The sequence below is a fragment of the Amblyomma mixtum genome, chromosome 10 (assembly GCF_055824585.1).
Source record: "Amblyomma mixtum isolate Tamu chromosome 10, ASM5582458v1, whole genome shotgun sequence".
NCBI lineage: Eukaryota > Metazoa > Arthropoda > Arachnida > Ixodida > Ixodidae > Amblyomma > Amblyomma mixtum.
The window spans coordinates 56946179-56961972 of record NC_143021.1 but is presented as its reverse complement, the minus strand read 5'-3'; the positions used below and the strand labels follow the sequence as shown (position 1 = coordinate 56961972).

Genomic DNA, 15794 nt, shown 5'->3' with positions numbered 1-15794 from the left:
GTTGGAAGCACAGTGGTACAAGGGAATTGGAATGAAATAGTACGGCTTCTACAGTGTGCATCAATCTTCACTACCGAATGTTACGCCGTCGGTGTAGCCGTTGAACGCATACTAAACGAGAACTGCGAGATTTCTCGCAGTTCTTACTGTTCTTCCCTCTAGAAATGAAATAACACTAATACTTGTTCACATCAGATACAACATTGTAACAGCCACAGCTCAAGGACAAAACATCAAAATCTGCTGGCATAGTGACGGGTTTCACGAATTTTCATCTGGTCAGGCATTAGTAGAAGTAAAAGTATAACGGTCACTGACCTAGTCAAAGTAAAAACTATGTGACTGTTCTGAACCCGTACCGATTCCTTATTCGCAATGAGGCTAAAATGGCAGGCTCTCGAGGCTTTAATGCGCAGAATATGACGTAATGATGGAATGTACACGGGTGGCATCGTCCCTTCCTTCCGGTTCCTAGTATCAGGCGTCGTTTTGACGAAGTATGACTAAAGCAAAAGGCGTGTCGTCAGGTTCCGCTCTTCGAATATAATAGCAGCCTTTTCCCAGTCGATATCATGCGTTTTCTCGTGCGCGCACTCGGCAATCGCATTGGAAGCCACCTAGTGGTTTTCGACATCGCGCTGATGCTCTTTCATTTTTCTGGGCAATTTTCCGTTTTCGTCTTTGTAAACCTGGTTACAATCACCGCACGCGATTCGATAGACAACGCCAGGAAAGCGGTTACCAGGCAGGGACTCCTTGACTTTCACCAGAATACTTCGAAGTTTGCTGGAAAGCACGTCTCCAATGCGTAGGTTATACAGCGTGAAAATACGGGATAAAGCTTCGCTTATACCACGTGCATACGGAATACCAGCACTCGCGGTGGAAACCTTATGATTGGAAGAACTCGGGTGCAAGATCTGTTTTGGATCCTTTCCACAAAATGGTCAAGATAGCCATTAGACGAAAGGTCTCGGCGTATAGTTTGAAGTTCAGATGACAAATCGTCTTTTTCTTTGCAGATTCGCGTCGCACGCGTCACCAAAGACGACTCAACGGATATTTTGTGGGAAACCGGGTGATTTGAATCATAGTCTAACTTCTTTCTTGTGGGAGTTGGTTTCCGGTATACTTTAAAGGATAGTCCATCGCCCTTTCGTTGTACCCATACGTCGAGGAACGGGAGACTGGCATCTTGTTCATACTCGACCGTGAACTGTAGTCTCAGCTCCAATGCATTCAATGGTTGCAGTAACCGGGAGACGTCCTCTTTGTGCAGGATGCAAAAACAGTCATCTACGTAGCGGCAAAAAAGCTTGGATTGGGGTGTGAATTTACTCAGAATTATGTTTCTAATGCTTCCTTTACACTATTTGCTGTCGTTACGAAAGTGGAGGGACCCATGGCAGTGCCATGTGCCTGCGAGTAAAACTTGGCGCATTATGTAAAATACGTATTGCTCAGGCAGAAACTGAGTAGAAATGTCTGGGACGTCAAAAGGAGAGCGTTCTGCGACAGCGGTGTCTTTCTGCAAAAGCTCTTTTGCACTTATAAACGGCCAGGCTGACCGGCACGATGGTGAACAGTGACGTGACATCGAGGCGCACCATTATATCTCCTTCGTCCAGTTGTTCATAGCGTACGTTTTAAACTAAGTCCCCCGCCGCCACGGTGGCTCAGTGGTCATGGTGCTCAGCTGCTCACCCAAAAGACGTGGGTTCGATCCCAGCCGCGGCAGTCAAACTTCAATGGAGGCGAAATTTAGAGGCCCTTGTACTGTGCGATGTCAGTGCACGTTAAAGAAGTCCAGTTGGTCGAATTTCCGGAGCCTTTCACTGCGGCCTCTCTCATATCCTTAGTGGCTTTCAGGCGTTAAACACCACAAATCAAACCAAACCAAACCAACAAAGTCGCAGAAATTGACCACACTTGTGGAGGTTTCACCAGCCAAAGAACTTATTACACTCTGCAGATTATTGGAAAAGTTGTAAAGTGGAGATTTGCTGAAATACACGATGGGGCGCAACGGCACGCCTTGTTTGTGGATGTTGGGTAGCCCATATATATAGCAGGCGCAGAGCCATTCGTGCATAGTAGGTGACAGTGTAACCTCTTCCAGTCCGGAGGCACGAACCTGAAGATGTCTGCCGGAAGCTCCTGTAGTTTCCTTTGGAGCACTCTTGTAGGCTCGCGCGGCAAGGCGGCATATGTTGTTCGGTCCTCAAGCGGGCGACGCATTTTTTCGCCGTAGTCTTTCTCGTCTAGCAGCACAGTAGCGTTGCGTTTTTCGGCGGGTAGAACAATACTACTGTTGCGGCGTATATTTCTGATGAGTTGTTTTTTCAGAACTGAGAGCCTCGTCGTGTCTTCTAGCGATTTTGAAAGTACGCCCGTGGCGCAGGTGCGTGCTTCGTTCCGGACTGATGACGGCAACCGGTTCACAGCTTGTCAAAAGAGCAGATTACCTTCCTTTTGTCCGGTGCACGGCCGGTATTAAAGTTCCGACCGCGGGAGAGGACGGATGCCTCGGCGGTTGAGGGTTGGTCGGAGGAAAGGCTGACCAGGTCTTGTTCTACATTCCTCGCTCCATACGGCCGTAAAGCTTGAAGTTTCCTTTCCTGAGACGTCGTGCAGTGGCGCTCCCTCAAATTGGCGCTAAAGTTGGTGTGTAGTTGAACGTCAGTTAAATCACCTTGAATAGTGTGTTCCAGCTCTCGCCGAGCAAAAAAGGACTGTCTACAGGTTCATGATATTTGGACGACTTTCTTCAACACTTGCTTGGACGAGTCTCCTTTCACTTCTAAAAATGTGCTGGGCACGGAGTCATATCGGAATTAAAGTAAGCAATACAGCACGCTTCTACACTGCTCAAGCTCTTGACAAGAAAATTAAAAAAAAAGTAAATACACCGTTTAAGATTGCATTAACTTAGTTTAGCGTAACATGAAATAAGTGGCAGTCCGTATGGAAGAATGAGGCGAATAACAAACTGCACTTAGTAAAGCACGTTTTAGGTGAATGGAAGCGCTGAGCCCACCAGGAAAGTTTCAAAGAACTTACAATACAATACAATACAATACAATACATCTTTATTTTCCAGAAGACAACTGGATGGTCTCTTGGGCTAAAAGCTACACAAAAGCTTGACGAGGCCCAAGAGACCAATACAAGGCAGCAGCGTAAAGAATAGAAACATAATAGATGAATAGTACATAGGAAGACAGTAATAGGGTAATAATAAAACAGTTACTGTGACAAGTAATAATGATGTCAATAACATAAAGCAACCAGGAATGAACTGAAACCAAAATAAAACAACTGAAAAGCACATACACGGAAACAACAAACAAAAATTAATGGATCACAACTGCACAAAAAAGGAATGTAATTGTTTTTTGTTCAAGCCTACTGTGTGTCTGTATTTTTAGTATTGTAGGGAGGTTATGGGTAAGTGACTGATATTTATAAAATGTACGAAAATGAGGAACTGCCCACGCATCAACATTTCTTGTTTGCACGCTAATATTTCGTCGCTCTAAGGATGCCAAGGACGTTAGAAGGTTAGTAACTTCAGGGGAGGAAAAGTAGATTGAATGTAATAGGTGAAATTCATACAACTTGTCTACACTTATGATATTGAATGATTCAAATGCACTCTTTGTAGTTTCCATGGGCTCAATATTTGCTATGTAACGGATGATTTTTTTCTGTAAAACCAGGAGTTTATTTAAATTGGTTTTTGTGGTTGTGCACCAAACTAGACTGCAGTATCTTAAATGAGAGTTAAACAAAGCATGATATACTTGAAGTTTTATCTTGGGTGGAAGTACTGTACGACAGCGCGATATAACTCCTGTAATCGAGGAAAGTTTTTTACGAAGGTGATCAATGTGAGCATCCCAGGTTAGATGCGAGGAAAAATGTACACCTAATATTTTATGGTTGTCAACGATTTCAATTTCTTGGTGCTCATAGGTTATAGTGTGATTTATTTCGACTAATTTGATTTTAGCGCGGAATATAATAGCTTTAGTTTTAGTGCAATTGATTTGAAGTCTGTTTAACTTGGACCATGTAGATAGCTTAGCTAAAAATTCATTACATTGCATGATTAAACCATCAGCATTAGGGCCAGAAATAAGAATAGTACTATCATCAGCATATATCACTAGTTTTACTGTATTATCAATATTCACCAAGTCATTAACGTATGTATTGAACAACAGCGGACCTAACACACTTCCTTGGGGTACGCCACTTTTTATCGGAAAAAGGGATGAGCTGCAGTTTTTGAGAAACACTCTCTGAAACCTGTTGCTGAGGTAGGACTTCAGCAAAGCTAGACACGTGCCGCGGATTCCGTAAGCTTGTATTTTGGATAGAAGAATGTTATGGTCCAGGCAGTCAAAAGCCTTGCTGAAATCTATGAAAACAGCCAACGAGAACAAATTACTTTCTATGTTTCGTAAAATATTTTCTTTTAACTTTAGTAAAGCAGTTTCTGTCGATCTGTCCTTCCTAAAACTGAACTGTGCATTTGTTATTATGTTTTCTTTGTCAAAAAAGTTAGTTATACGAGCAAAAATGATCTTTTCTAGTGCCTTAGAAAATACAGGGAGGACTGAAATTGGGCGATAGTTTGTTGCCAAGTTTGGGTCGCCGCCCTTGAAGATTACAGAAACCCTAGCACATTTCATTTTTTCAGGAAAGACGCCCGAATCCAGTATTAAATTAAATATGTAAGCAAGTACGGATGTAAGTAAGGTCAATACATACTTTATCGGCATGATTTGAATGTTTTCAATATCAAGCGCCTTACTGTTTCGGAGCAACATGAAAGTGTTATAAATCTCCTGCTCATCAGTAGGCTGAAGGTATATTGTTTTCATTGTACTAGTGGAGATTCCAGTTGTATCTGGAGGATAGTCACAAGGATTTGCAATACTCACAAAATGATTGTTAAGGTAATCCGCAAGCGCTTTACCGCTCAATTCACCACCTTCATGTGTTAAAACATCCGGAAGGGAACTTTTACTCTTACGACCCAAAACAGTGTTTATTGCTTTCCATGCAGCATCCGGGCGTTGTCGAGCGCAATCTTCAAATAACTGCTCATAGTATAATGATTTGGCTCTCCGAAGCTCAGCGTTTAGCTTATTCCGCAATATTTTAAACTCCTTTAGAGTTTCTTTTGAACGTGTACGCAAGAAAGAATGAAAGTGACGATTTTTATTTTTGATCATTTGTAAGTGTTCTCGAGTGACCCATGGTTTCTTAATCTTTTTTGTTGGTACGATAGTTTGCAAAGGGAAATGTTTAGCATAGATGCACACAAAACGATTTATGAATTCGTTATACGCGTCATTCGCATCCACTTTTTTTAGCACGGCAGACCAATCTTGGTTCATGATTTCATTCTTGAACGAGATTAGCTTTCGTTCGGTAATGCGCTGAACAAAAAATGTTTCCCTTTTCACATTCCTGTCCAGTGAATCAATGCGATATGTTAAGAAAGTAGGACAGTGATCACTAACGTCGCAGGCAACTGTGCCTGCATTGTAAATTTCAGTGTCAAGATTCGTAACAATGAGATCTAACATGGATGATGTAGAACATGTAATTCGAGTTGGTGTTTTAATCACATTTATGAAACCAGATGAAACCAGTTTTGTGCTAAAGTCACGAACACAGTTATTTTTCTCTAACATGTTTATGTTAAAATCACCACCACTGATGAGCCTAAGGTTGGTTTTACAAATAAATTCCAAGAAGTCTTCATAAAATTCTAAGAAGCGTGCAACATTCCCAGTTGGTGGACGATACAAGACAGAAATTATTTCTTGTTTATTTTTCAGCGTTAAGATTTCATAATCCACGGTGGTCTTACTGAATTCCGGCAAAATTTCACATTTCTTGTGCTTTGCAACTAGAATTGCGACGCCACCACCCCTGCTGTTTTTACGATTTAGAAAGAATAAATATGTGCCGTGTTTGTATAGGACACTCAAACCTCACACATAAATTGCCGACTAGCAAAACAAAAGAAGCCCCACTGCGAATTATGTGACGATCAGCTAACCGGAAACCGTGTTTTATATTTAGGCAGAAAGGTCTAAACGCTGAGGAAAGAGCATTTTAGAGTTTTTTTGTAATGAACACATACCATTCCATCGAACTTTCGGCTTATGTGAACGTGCACTTGTTCACATTTCACTGCTTTTGAAGTTTTCGTAGATAGCAGGCGTTTTAAACAAAATCTGAATGTAATAAAATAGGGTCAATTTATCACAACAATTCGATTTTATGGACCACATCTCAGCAACACTCCCATCCTGAGAAGAAGGCTGAGGCGATTGTTTGCGAGCCTCGGCATCCTTGTGCAGCCAAGGATAGTTGATCATGATGATGATGATGTCCTCAGGCTGAATGGCACATACCCACGGTGGGGGAGGATGGTTGCAGAAGTTACTAGACTTCCTTTTCTTCGTCGCCGACTATCAAAGGCTCCATCGCACATAAAACTAACCGCCTACAAAGCATTAGTCCGACCTATTCTTCAATGTGCGAACATAATCTGGGACCCATGTCAAGCGTACCTGATAGAAAAGTTGGAAAAAATTCAGTCCGAAGCACTACGATTTACGTATTCGGAGTAATCTCGTCATGAAGGCGTAACAACCATGCGCATCAGTGCTCAAATTTCAACCTTTTCTTGCCGGCGTAAAACGGCTGGAAGGAAATTCCTTTTCAACCTTTATCACAGCTGATTAAATATAATTAAGGAGGATTACTTAAAAAAACAACACCGTCACTCCACCCGAAGTAACCTTACTAAGTGCATAAGTCCATACTGGGCGAATTGTAACACCTCCAAGTTTTAATTTTTCCGAAGGTAATCGAAACGTGGAATGCCTTACCTAGTGATATCGTTCACACTGATAATGCTGATGTCTTTTGCCAAAAAAATCGAACGTTTTTTTGCCCAAGAAAATGAGGCGGTGATTGTTACCGCCTCTTCCACCATGTTTTTATGTTTATTTGCTTGTGTTTTCGCTTCTTATTGTGTTATTTATCACTAGGTAGGAAAATTAACGTTTCAGGCCCTCTACATCACGGATCAGTTTTCATTTTTTTTATAAAATTGTGCAGAAAACTTTCCCATACCTTGTGCTTGGCGCATGATGGCCTTAGCTGCCTGTGTGCCATCTAAAGCCAATACAACGCAGCTCTTTTCTAAGACCCACTGCGCCTCCTTGCTTTTGTGCCACGCAGTGCGGTGCACGGACAAGATGAAGCGGCACCTGTGGCTCACCAGCTGCCAGTCTGCGTGCACCCGGCCCTGCCGGTGAGTCCGCCCCACTGCGCCCCACATTCCCGGCCGCTGTACGCCGGAATGCGCGTGGTCGGCACGGTCGAGCTTCCTGTGCAGCGCTGTTCATTTTTTTGCGGAAGCAATTCTGCGCCAGGTTTCGAGCCGTCGCGTAGCTCCCGGCGGCGGCCATGGTTGACCTTTAGCCGCAGCGAGGTCAAACAGATGAAGCGCCGTTGCCATAGCAACCGTTTCTGCCGCGCTCTACCGGGCCGCAAGACCGCTACTACTTAAAAAAACTGTGTCGAGGCTGGGAATCTAACCAGGGCCTCTGGCATTTGAAGCGGAGACGCACCACTCCGCCACGAAGGCTTTGTTTTCTTTCATGGTATTTATTTAGGTCGTTTTGTACAGAACGCGTATATATACATATCTGTGTGTATATACACACACAGAAAAACAACTATTTACAGAGCACCTAGGTAGGCGCTACGTGGAAGAAACATAATAGTAAACATATTATAACTAAAAGGCCGGTGAGAATATACAGCGCACCAGGAGAGGAAACCAGTCCGGTATAAAGGCCAATTTTTTGTAAATGTAGCAGGGTTTGAGCATGAATAAAGGCTCATGTAGTGAATCCATGGGTCTCATAAATGGAGCAAAAAAATAAAAAATAAACATAGAAAATGAAAAAAAATTAAATTAAGAAAACAACAAAAATAACAAATAAAAAAAAATAAAAATATTAAAATAAACTGAAATATAAAAAATAAATTAAACCCAAAGTAAAATGTGAAAAATAAAAAATAAAAAACAACAATTCTGCGCCAGGTTTCGGGCCGTCGCGTAGCTCGCGACGGTGGCCACGGTCGACCTTTACCGCAGCGATGTCAAACAGAGGGAGCGCCGTTGCCATAGCAACCGTTCATGCCACGCTCCACCAGGCTCCACGCTGCTTGCGCAACTTGCCCGGTTTAACCAGGGCTAAACCTCAGCTAATTTATTATTTCTTTAAAAGCTCTGCTTCAGTTCCAGGCCTAAAAAGATGTAAAGCATTGACGTTATTGCGCCTAAGCAACTGCTGCACGACATAACAGAATATAGAACTTATAATGCTAACAAACTGTATAAAAAAACAGTAGGAAAATAGGAAAAGTTACACAAAAGTTAAAACTACACGTCTTTTCCAGATGTTGATTTAATAATTTAGTATTTATTTAACCGCTGCTGCCCGTCTGGTTTTTTAGGTTAATTACTACGGATAATGAGGGGGTGGCAGAAAGGTGGGTGGATAAGATTAAGAAGTTTGCGGGGGTACGGTGGCCGCAATCGGCAAAGGACAGGGTCAATTGGAGAGGCATGGGAGAGGCCTTTGCCTTGCATTGGGCGTAGTTAGGCTGATGATAATGATGACGATGATGATAAAAATCTCCGTAGACGCTGCAACACTCTCACAGCATATTCTTCGCTCTTGAGATTTTAACCATGGCACAGGAGGTATGTTCATTACAGTTATTTTTTTATATGTTCTTTCAACACCACAAATTGGCACTTATTGGAGGTCACTTCTTCCCATTCCATACTACTGTGTAGATTGTATATTTTAATCGCATATCTCCAGCCTATGGCCCTTTGACGCTGTAGATAATGCGCTTTTCTTCTCTATTTTATTTTCCGTTGCACATGACCCCGGCTTTATTTTTTTCTCAACAGTGAGCAACCGCTCTTTTTTCCATGGATGTTTAGGGACGTGGCTGCCCATCTCTTTTAGTTACTTTCCTGCAACCTTCCTTTTATCGACATTTTATCCTCTGAGTTCTTGTTTACCTGACGACCCCATCACTGATGATAATGATCATGACTGCGACGCTGTGACACGTGATTCTTAAAACAGTGCCAACAAGATATCGACGCACAGAAGAGACGCACACACACACCTGTTTGCCTTGTCCGCGCTGTTTTAAGAGTGATATGTCTTCAACTCGCCCAAACTTCAACATTAGCTTTGACGGGAGTAGGACGGCACCCATGGAGGTGTGTTGTAGCAGGTTCAGCTGTTTCACCTCTGCCTAGGCGGCAGCAGACAGGCCATAACGAAGAATTGTAGGGACGAATAATTGCAGTGCACGTCGAAAATTGCAGTGCACGAAGAATTGTAGGGACGAATAACTGCAGTGCAATTAGTTGAAAAAGCCAAGTTTTGTCGAGCCACAGCGCCCGGGGTAATCGAATTTTTGAACTTTTCAAAAATTATATGGATATTACTAACGTCCGGCTACAGATCTTTAATTGCAGCCAGGCGCCTAACAAATAGTTAAAAACTTAATAACTAGAAAATAGTTAACCAGCTGAGTAGTTAAGATGATTCACCATTTTTCTGATGTCCGCCAGGCCTGGCAGTACCCTGTCGCAAAAGCCATAATTTACCTTAAAAGCCTATTTTCGAAAATTTTTCAAAGTGTTCGCGGAAACACCCGGTATAGTCATGGCCCGTATAAAGGTGGCAAGAACGCGCTAAACTTGAAGCACGCACAGGACCTATAGAAACAAAAGATATTCCAGACAACGGGCATTAGTACGCATCTCAGTCTGGTCTCCGTAACCGCTACCGCAAAACTGACCACCCACGGGGGTTGAGAAGTTAGCGCGCTCTGCTGCTGAGCCAGAGCACCGGGGCTAAATCCTGGCTGGGAGGCCAAACGTGAAAGACATGAGAGCGCAAAAACGGGGACACGGACGAGTAAGGGAACAGGACGAGCGCTGCACTTTCTACACGATTTATTCAGGGAAGAACGTTTTTATAGCCTTTACCCTTATACATGCTCTTAATCGCAGACATCCACCTCTCACAGATGTGCATCAAGAAACAGCATTTCACTGTGGTGGAGAACAACGGACGTGTCACTAATGCGACTCTCTCCTCGCTTCCTGATATAGAAAGTTTGCACAAGCTCATGTTCTGTTCTATCTCGGCTTTTCAATAGCACTTTGCAATCAGATGGTCGGGGCTTGCAGGCTTCTCTTTCGAGCAGGCTTGGCAGCGGTCTGGAAGATGTCCTCTCTTGTTTAATGAATTCTTGTGTTCAAGCAGGCGCTCATTAAGACACCGTCCGATTTGTCCAACGTACACTTTGCCGCATGTAAGCGGGAACTCGTAGACTACTTCTTTCTTGCAGCCAACATGTGGCATTCGGTGTCTGATGGTGCACTCTTGTACTTTTTTGCTGCCAATTAGTGAACACATTCCGGCGAGTTTTCGCGGCGCTGAAGATACCACATCGACGCCATACCTATTGGCCACCTTCTGAGGTTATGAGAAGTGTGGTGTACGTATGGTACAACTTCTAGCCTTGCCTGCTTTTTGTAAAGGGCAAAAGGCTATATAAACGTTCTTCCCTGAATATATCCTGTAGAAAGTGCAGCACTCGTCCTGTTCCCTTACTCCTCCGTGTCCCCGTTTTGCGCTCTCATGTCTAACGAATACGCACCAACAAGCCCAGCTCAAGTACTTCTCGGAGGCCATATTTTGGCGTAGGCGAAAAGCAAAAGGCGCCTCTTGGCTGTGCGATGTAAGAGCACTTTAAAGGAGACCAGGTGGTCTGCATACGTCCGGATTTCTACTCGGCGGCATCCCTCATTGGTCATTTGTCTAAAAACGATGTTTCTGGCTCGTTGCTTTATTTCGATGAAGCACAGAACTGCGCGAATAGGGCTAAGAGACGAGGTTCTGCTAATTTTATGGCATGTACAAACTGGCCTGGCCAATTCCTGTCCTGAACACTGTAGGCTGCAGACTTGCAACTGCGTATTCTCGAGTGAGAGAGTGAGAGCCCATGCTATATAATCGAAGAATTAAAGCGCAGAACCACCTCTGCCAGTCGCACATAAACTGATAAACGTCAGCAAAGAGTAATCGCAGAGTTTCATTTTCTTCGTTAAGCCAAACAACAAAAATAATCTAAGAATCAACATTCTGCGAAGTTAGCTTATACAACAGGTCATACAGGTACGTACCTTGTCGCTAGAGGCTGGATGTGAAAGCAAAAAGTTTAAAAACGAAACTGGAAACTGACAATAAACCAATGTAAAGGCGAGGGGCAAAATTAGACGTAAGGTGAAAATGTAGGTGGCAGAATGGGAAACAAGATTGAAACCAAAATAAAAGGCAATAGTGAGAGGATAAAAGCATTCTATCATGTATGTCATGACACTCTGGAAACAGGGAGAACATACCTAACAATTCTGGACCAAAGCCTTTTGGAACGGTAAACCCTTTGTGAGGTTTACTTTTTTCATATAATGTAAGATTTCATTATAACATTCAATATATCCGCAGATCACCAGACGGAAGTCTTGTATTTTTTTCTATTAACGTTTTTGCTTTCGTGAAAAGCGTTACCTATTCGTTTTTTTATGAGAACTTTTACTATTCGAGGCGATGGATGGAAAGATTTTAAAAGAAAGGTATTGCTACATTTTAGAAGAATGGACCATTGTCTTCAATATTTATGTAAAACTGTCTTACAATAACAATAACCAGTTAACAGTTTTGCCCGAAATTATTGGCCATGAGTGAATGAGTGTATGGCTGTATAAAAGCAGGTAAAAGAAGGCATTTACAGGGCCGGAAAACATTCAAGACCAAGCATCGGACACGCAAGACAAAATTATAACTTGCCTTATAAATTGCGATGTTTCAGTGAAAGTGTACTACGTGGTGTGCTGACACATTTATTGCTAGTCTTTTATAATGTGATATGCTTTGATTACCACCCTTTCGGTATTCTCGCTCGATCTGAAGAAGGTGGCACTAAAAAAAACAGGTTTCAAAGCAGCCTTTTCTCACTTTTCTCGAACTAATTGCAAGGCCACTTGGCACACGATTGAAGAGCCCCAGCTGGTCTAGTTTAATCAAGAGCCTTTGTCCCTCACACTCGCAGTCGCTTCGAGATGTTCGAACCCCAAAATCCACAATCCTTTATATTTTCTCACTTCAGGTTATGCGAGTTCTGGTTATTTGAGATCCTTTTACGCCTCAGCGTTCTGCCGCATGTCAATGCGGGTTGCTGTATTTCTACCGCTGTGGAGCTCTTAGACCGTGAGCGTAGGCTATGACGTGGCCGCGCCAAATATTTTCCGTCGCACAAGAAAAAGACGAAGACTGACAGAAAACACACCGCGGCAGTTTGTGGTGGGTTTTCTGTCAGTCGTCGTCTCTTTTTTTGCGCTGGGAATTCTTTCATATGCCCACCACTTCGTCCTGAGCTTCGACAGTGCCGCGACTAACGCGACCTATCGGCGCACGCTTCATCCCGCTGTCCCTGAGTGCTTCATCTCGTCCCTTCGCAGAGAGGTGCGCTACAGGGGCCTGGTGTTCCGTACCGGCGTCGCCAAGGATACCGCAGACAAGTGAGCCGCTAAAAATTTCTCAAATTGAAGCATTCTTTGCCCCTTTTCATACATAGCAGGCAACGCTGCGGAGGCTGCGGAAGTAAAGCGTCCGCAAAACCGTATTACTTCGCACAGGCATCATTCTTCCTTCCCGAAGCCTCGGTGATTCTTTCGACGAAAACAAAAGCGGTGCAAAGCAAAGTGGCAGCGTTGAGAATTACAGTTCAAGCTGTGAGGCGTTGAGTACTCGAGCCCTCTGGTTATAATATTCACTGACTGGGAACTATGTTTTAGGTGCGGACCGCTGATTCACCTTACCAGCCGTGTATCAGGCCGCCAGTCAATCTTACTTCTCGAAGCCTCGATGAGTATCTGGTCAAAGTTATGCCAAGATAACCGAAGCGCAGAAGATTGTCATTCACGGTACCTATGATGTGTCGCAACAAAATATTATTTTGTTCCCTTCCGTTACAGGGGGAACTTCTCTGAGCACGAACTTATCCTGCCAGAAAACAGTAGTGCTAGCTTTAGCAGCGTTGCAGGCTATGCATGAAACAGACCATAGTGGCTCTTCGGAACTAGTCTTTCACGGTAATTCCCAAATTTAGGGGCCATTCTTTGCGCAGTTTTACTCAATAGCTTCAAATAAACCAACCAGCCGGCCAATACGTCCTACTTTAGTTTATTTCTTCTCCCCTGGGATCTTTTCTACTTCCGAACAACAAGGAAGAAGCGGCACTCTTCTTTGTGAACCTGACTGCGCTTTCCACAATGCAATTCCGAGTCTGCACCTTGTCGATGCTTTTGTGTCCCTTTCATCCCATTCTCTTTGCGCAGTTTTACTCTTTCGCCCTGCTCAGACTGTGTTGTGGTTAGAAGTCAGAGCTACTATTTATTGTTTCTTCGATGCAATCCTCGTCTCCAGGTTGGGATGGTGTTGTGGCGGGTATGCTTAAGAGTTTAGCAAAATAGTTCACTCAGGGCCTCCTTATGCTGCTCAATGAATCGTTGGAAACTTCACGGCTGACAGATGCCGGGAGGGTGGCGAAAATACTATTACGTTTACGAGACTCAAAGAAAAGATTCTATATTGATAACGTTCGGCCGATAGCTGTAACATCGAATTTGGTAGAGCTCATGGAAATAATTGTGCATAAGCATTTATTGAACACGATTCAGCAGTCAACACACTGAGTTCTGCCCTGATTGGCTTTTCAGTTCAGTTCAGTTCAGTTTATTACCTTAAAGACCCCCGTAGGGGTAATACATGAGGGGTGGATTATACAAAAAAATAAGTACAATGGTTGCCATGTGGGTTCAACATACAATATGATCTGTTAGTGCTTTGGAAAAGTTGGATGGGCAGGTGATAGCGGCGATGCTGTGGGAAAGGCCGTTCCAATCTAATGCTGCTCGTGGGAAGAAGGAGGCAGCGAACGTGATCGTATGGGTCCGAGGCCGGGCAACTTGAAGAATGTGACCAGTGCGATGCGATATGCGAGCTGGTGATGTGATATAGCCTGCGTAATCGTGGGTGCTGTAAAAGAACTTATAAAACAGGTTTAGGCTAGCAATGCGGCGACGAATAACAAGGGCTGATAAGGCGGATTCTGCTTTTAAAGACGACACGCTGACTTGGTATGAATAGGTATTGTGGATGAATCTAGTGGCACGGTTCTGGACGGATTCGAGGGCATTTATGAGGTATATTTGATGTGTATTCCATATGGGGGATGCATATTCTAGTTTCGGTCTGATTAGCGATTGGTAAGCCAGGAGTTTAACTTGTTGGGGAGCGTGACGTAAGTGGCGTTTCAAAAAGCCTAGTGTTTTATTCGCGGATGATATTACATTTGAAATATCTGTGCGCCAAGATAAATCATAAGATAGCGTGATTCCTAAGTACTTAAATGAGTTAACTGCTTCTATTGGGATTTGAGCTATAATGTACGAAAAAATAAATGGTTTAGTGCGACGAGTGAAGGATACAATCTTGCATTTCTGAGGATTAAGTGTCATCATCCACAGGTCGCTCCATTTCTGAACGTTAGTTAGGTCAGTCTGGAGGGCTTCGTGGTCGGAAGAGTTATTAATAGTACGATAAATGACGCAATCATCTGCGAACATACGAATGCGACATGATACGTGAAGGGGCAAGTCATTAATGTATATTAAGAATAATAACGGTCCGAGCACTGATCCTTGGGGGACGCCTGAGGTTACTGGAATGTAATCAGAAAATTCGTTATTAACTATGACAAATTGGGTTCGATTTGTTAAAAGTTCCTTAATCCAGTTTAGAATGCTAGGGTGAATATTTAGGTAAAAGAGCTTAAGTAGTAATCTCTGGTGTGGTACTTTGTCAAAGGCTTTTGTGTAATCTAAAAAAATAGCATCAATCTGTTGGTTGCAATCAAGGTTAGCATGTAAGTCATGAACAAATGTAGCAAGTTGTGTCTCACAGGAAAGGTTTTTACGGAAGCCATGTTGTGATGAATGAAAGAAATTGTTGGAATCGAGAAAGTTCATGACTTGAGAATAAATACATGCTGCATGATTTTGCAAGGAATGCTTGTTAGGGAAATGGGTCGATAATTTAAGGGCGAGTTTTTGTTACCAGACTTGAAGATTGGGACGACCTTTCCCACTTTCCAGTCATCCGGTATGTTACCTGAAGAGAGAAACTGAGAGTACAATAGTGATAAGTAGGCCGCGGAAATGTGCTTAGTATTTTTCAGAAATTTCGAGTTAATTTCATCGATCCCGGCTGATTTGCGTTAGCTTGATATTTTCGATACCAGATGATATACCATCTGCGAAGAAAGAAACTGGATCCATGGTTGACGCTGTGAAGGAACTTATGAAGGCGTTAGCAGGTAAATCACACTCTTTCGCAAAAACAGTTGAAAAGGCTCTATTGAAAATGTCAGCACATTCACAATCGCTGATGGTTTGACCCATATCGTTAGTAAGAACGATTGTACGTGTATCCTGCGGGTTTACTACGGGCCAGAATTTTTTAGGGTTGTGTATGAACATATTTGGCAAGTAAGAGTGGAAAAAGGTGTGTTTTGCGTTGCGGATAGCAGCA

At 43.1% G+C, this 15794-nt stretch overlaps 1 protein-coding gene across 1 annotated transcript in view; it reads left to right on the top strand.

The window, feature by feature from the left end:
* The window catches only part of LOC149325863 (uncharacterized), a 267673-nt gene that overhangs the window by 237472 nt on the left and 14407 nt on the right, over positions 1-15794 (top strand). The window contains exons 19-20 of the mRNA XM_089562465.1: positions 7273-7345; positions 12662-12721. Of these exons, the coding sequence (XP_089418591.1) occupies positions 7273-7345; positions 12662-12721 (133 nt within the window). The remainder of the gene's footprint in view (positions 1-7272; positions 7346-12661; positions 12722-15794) is intronic.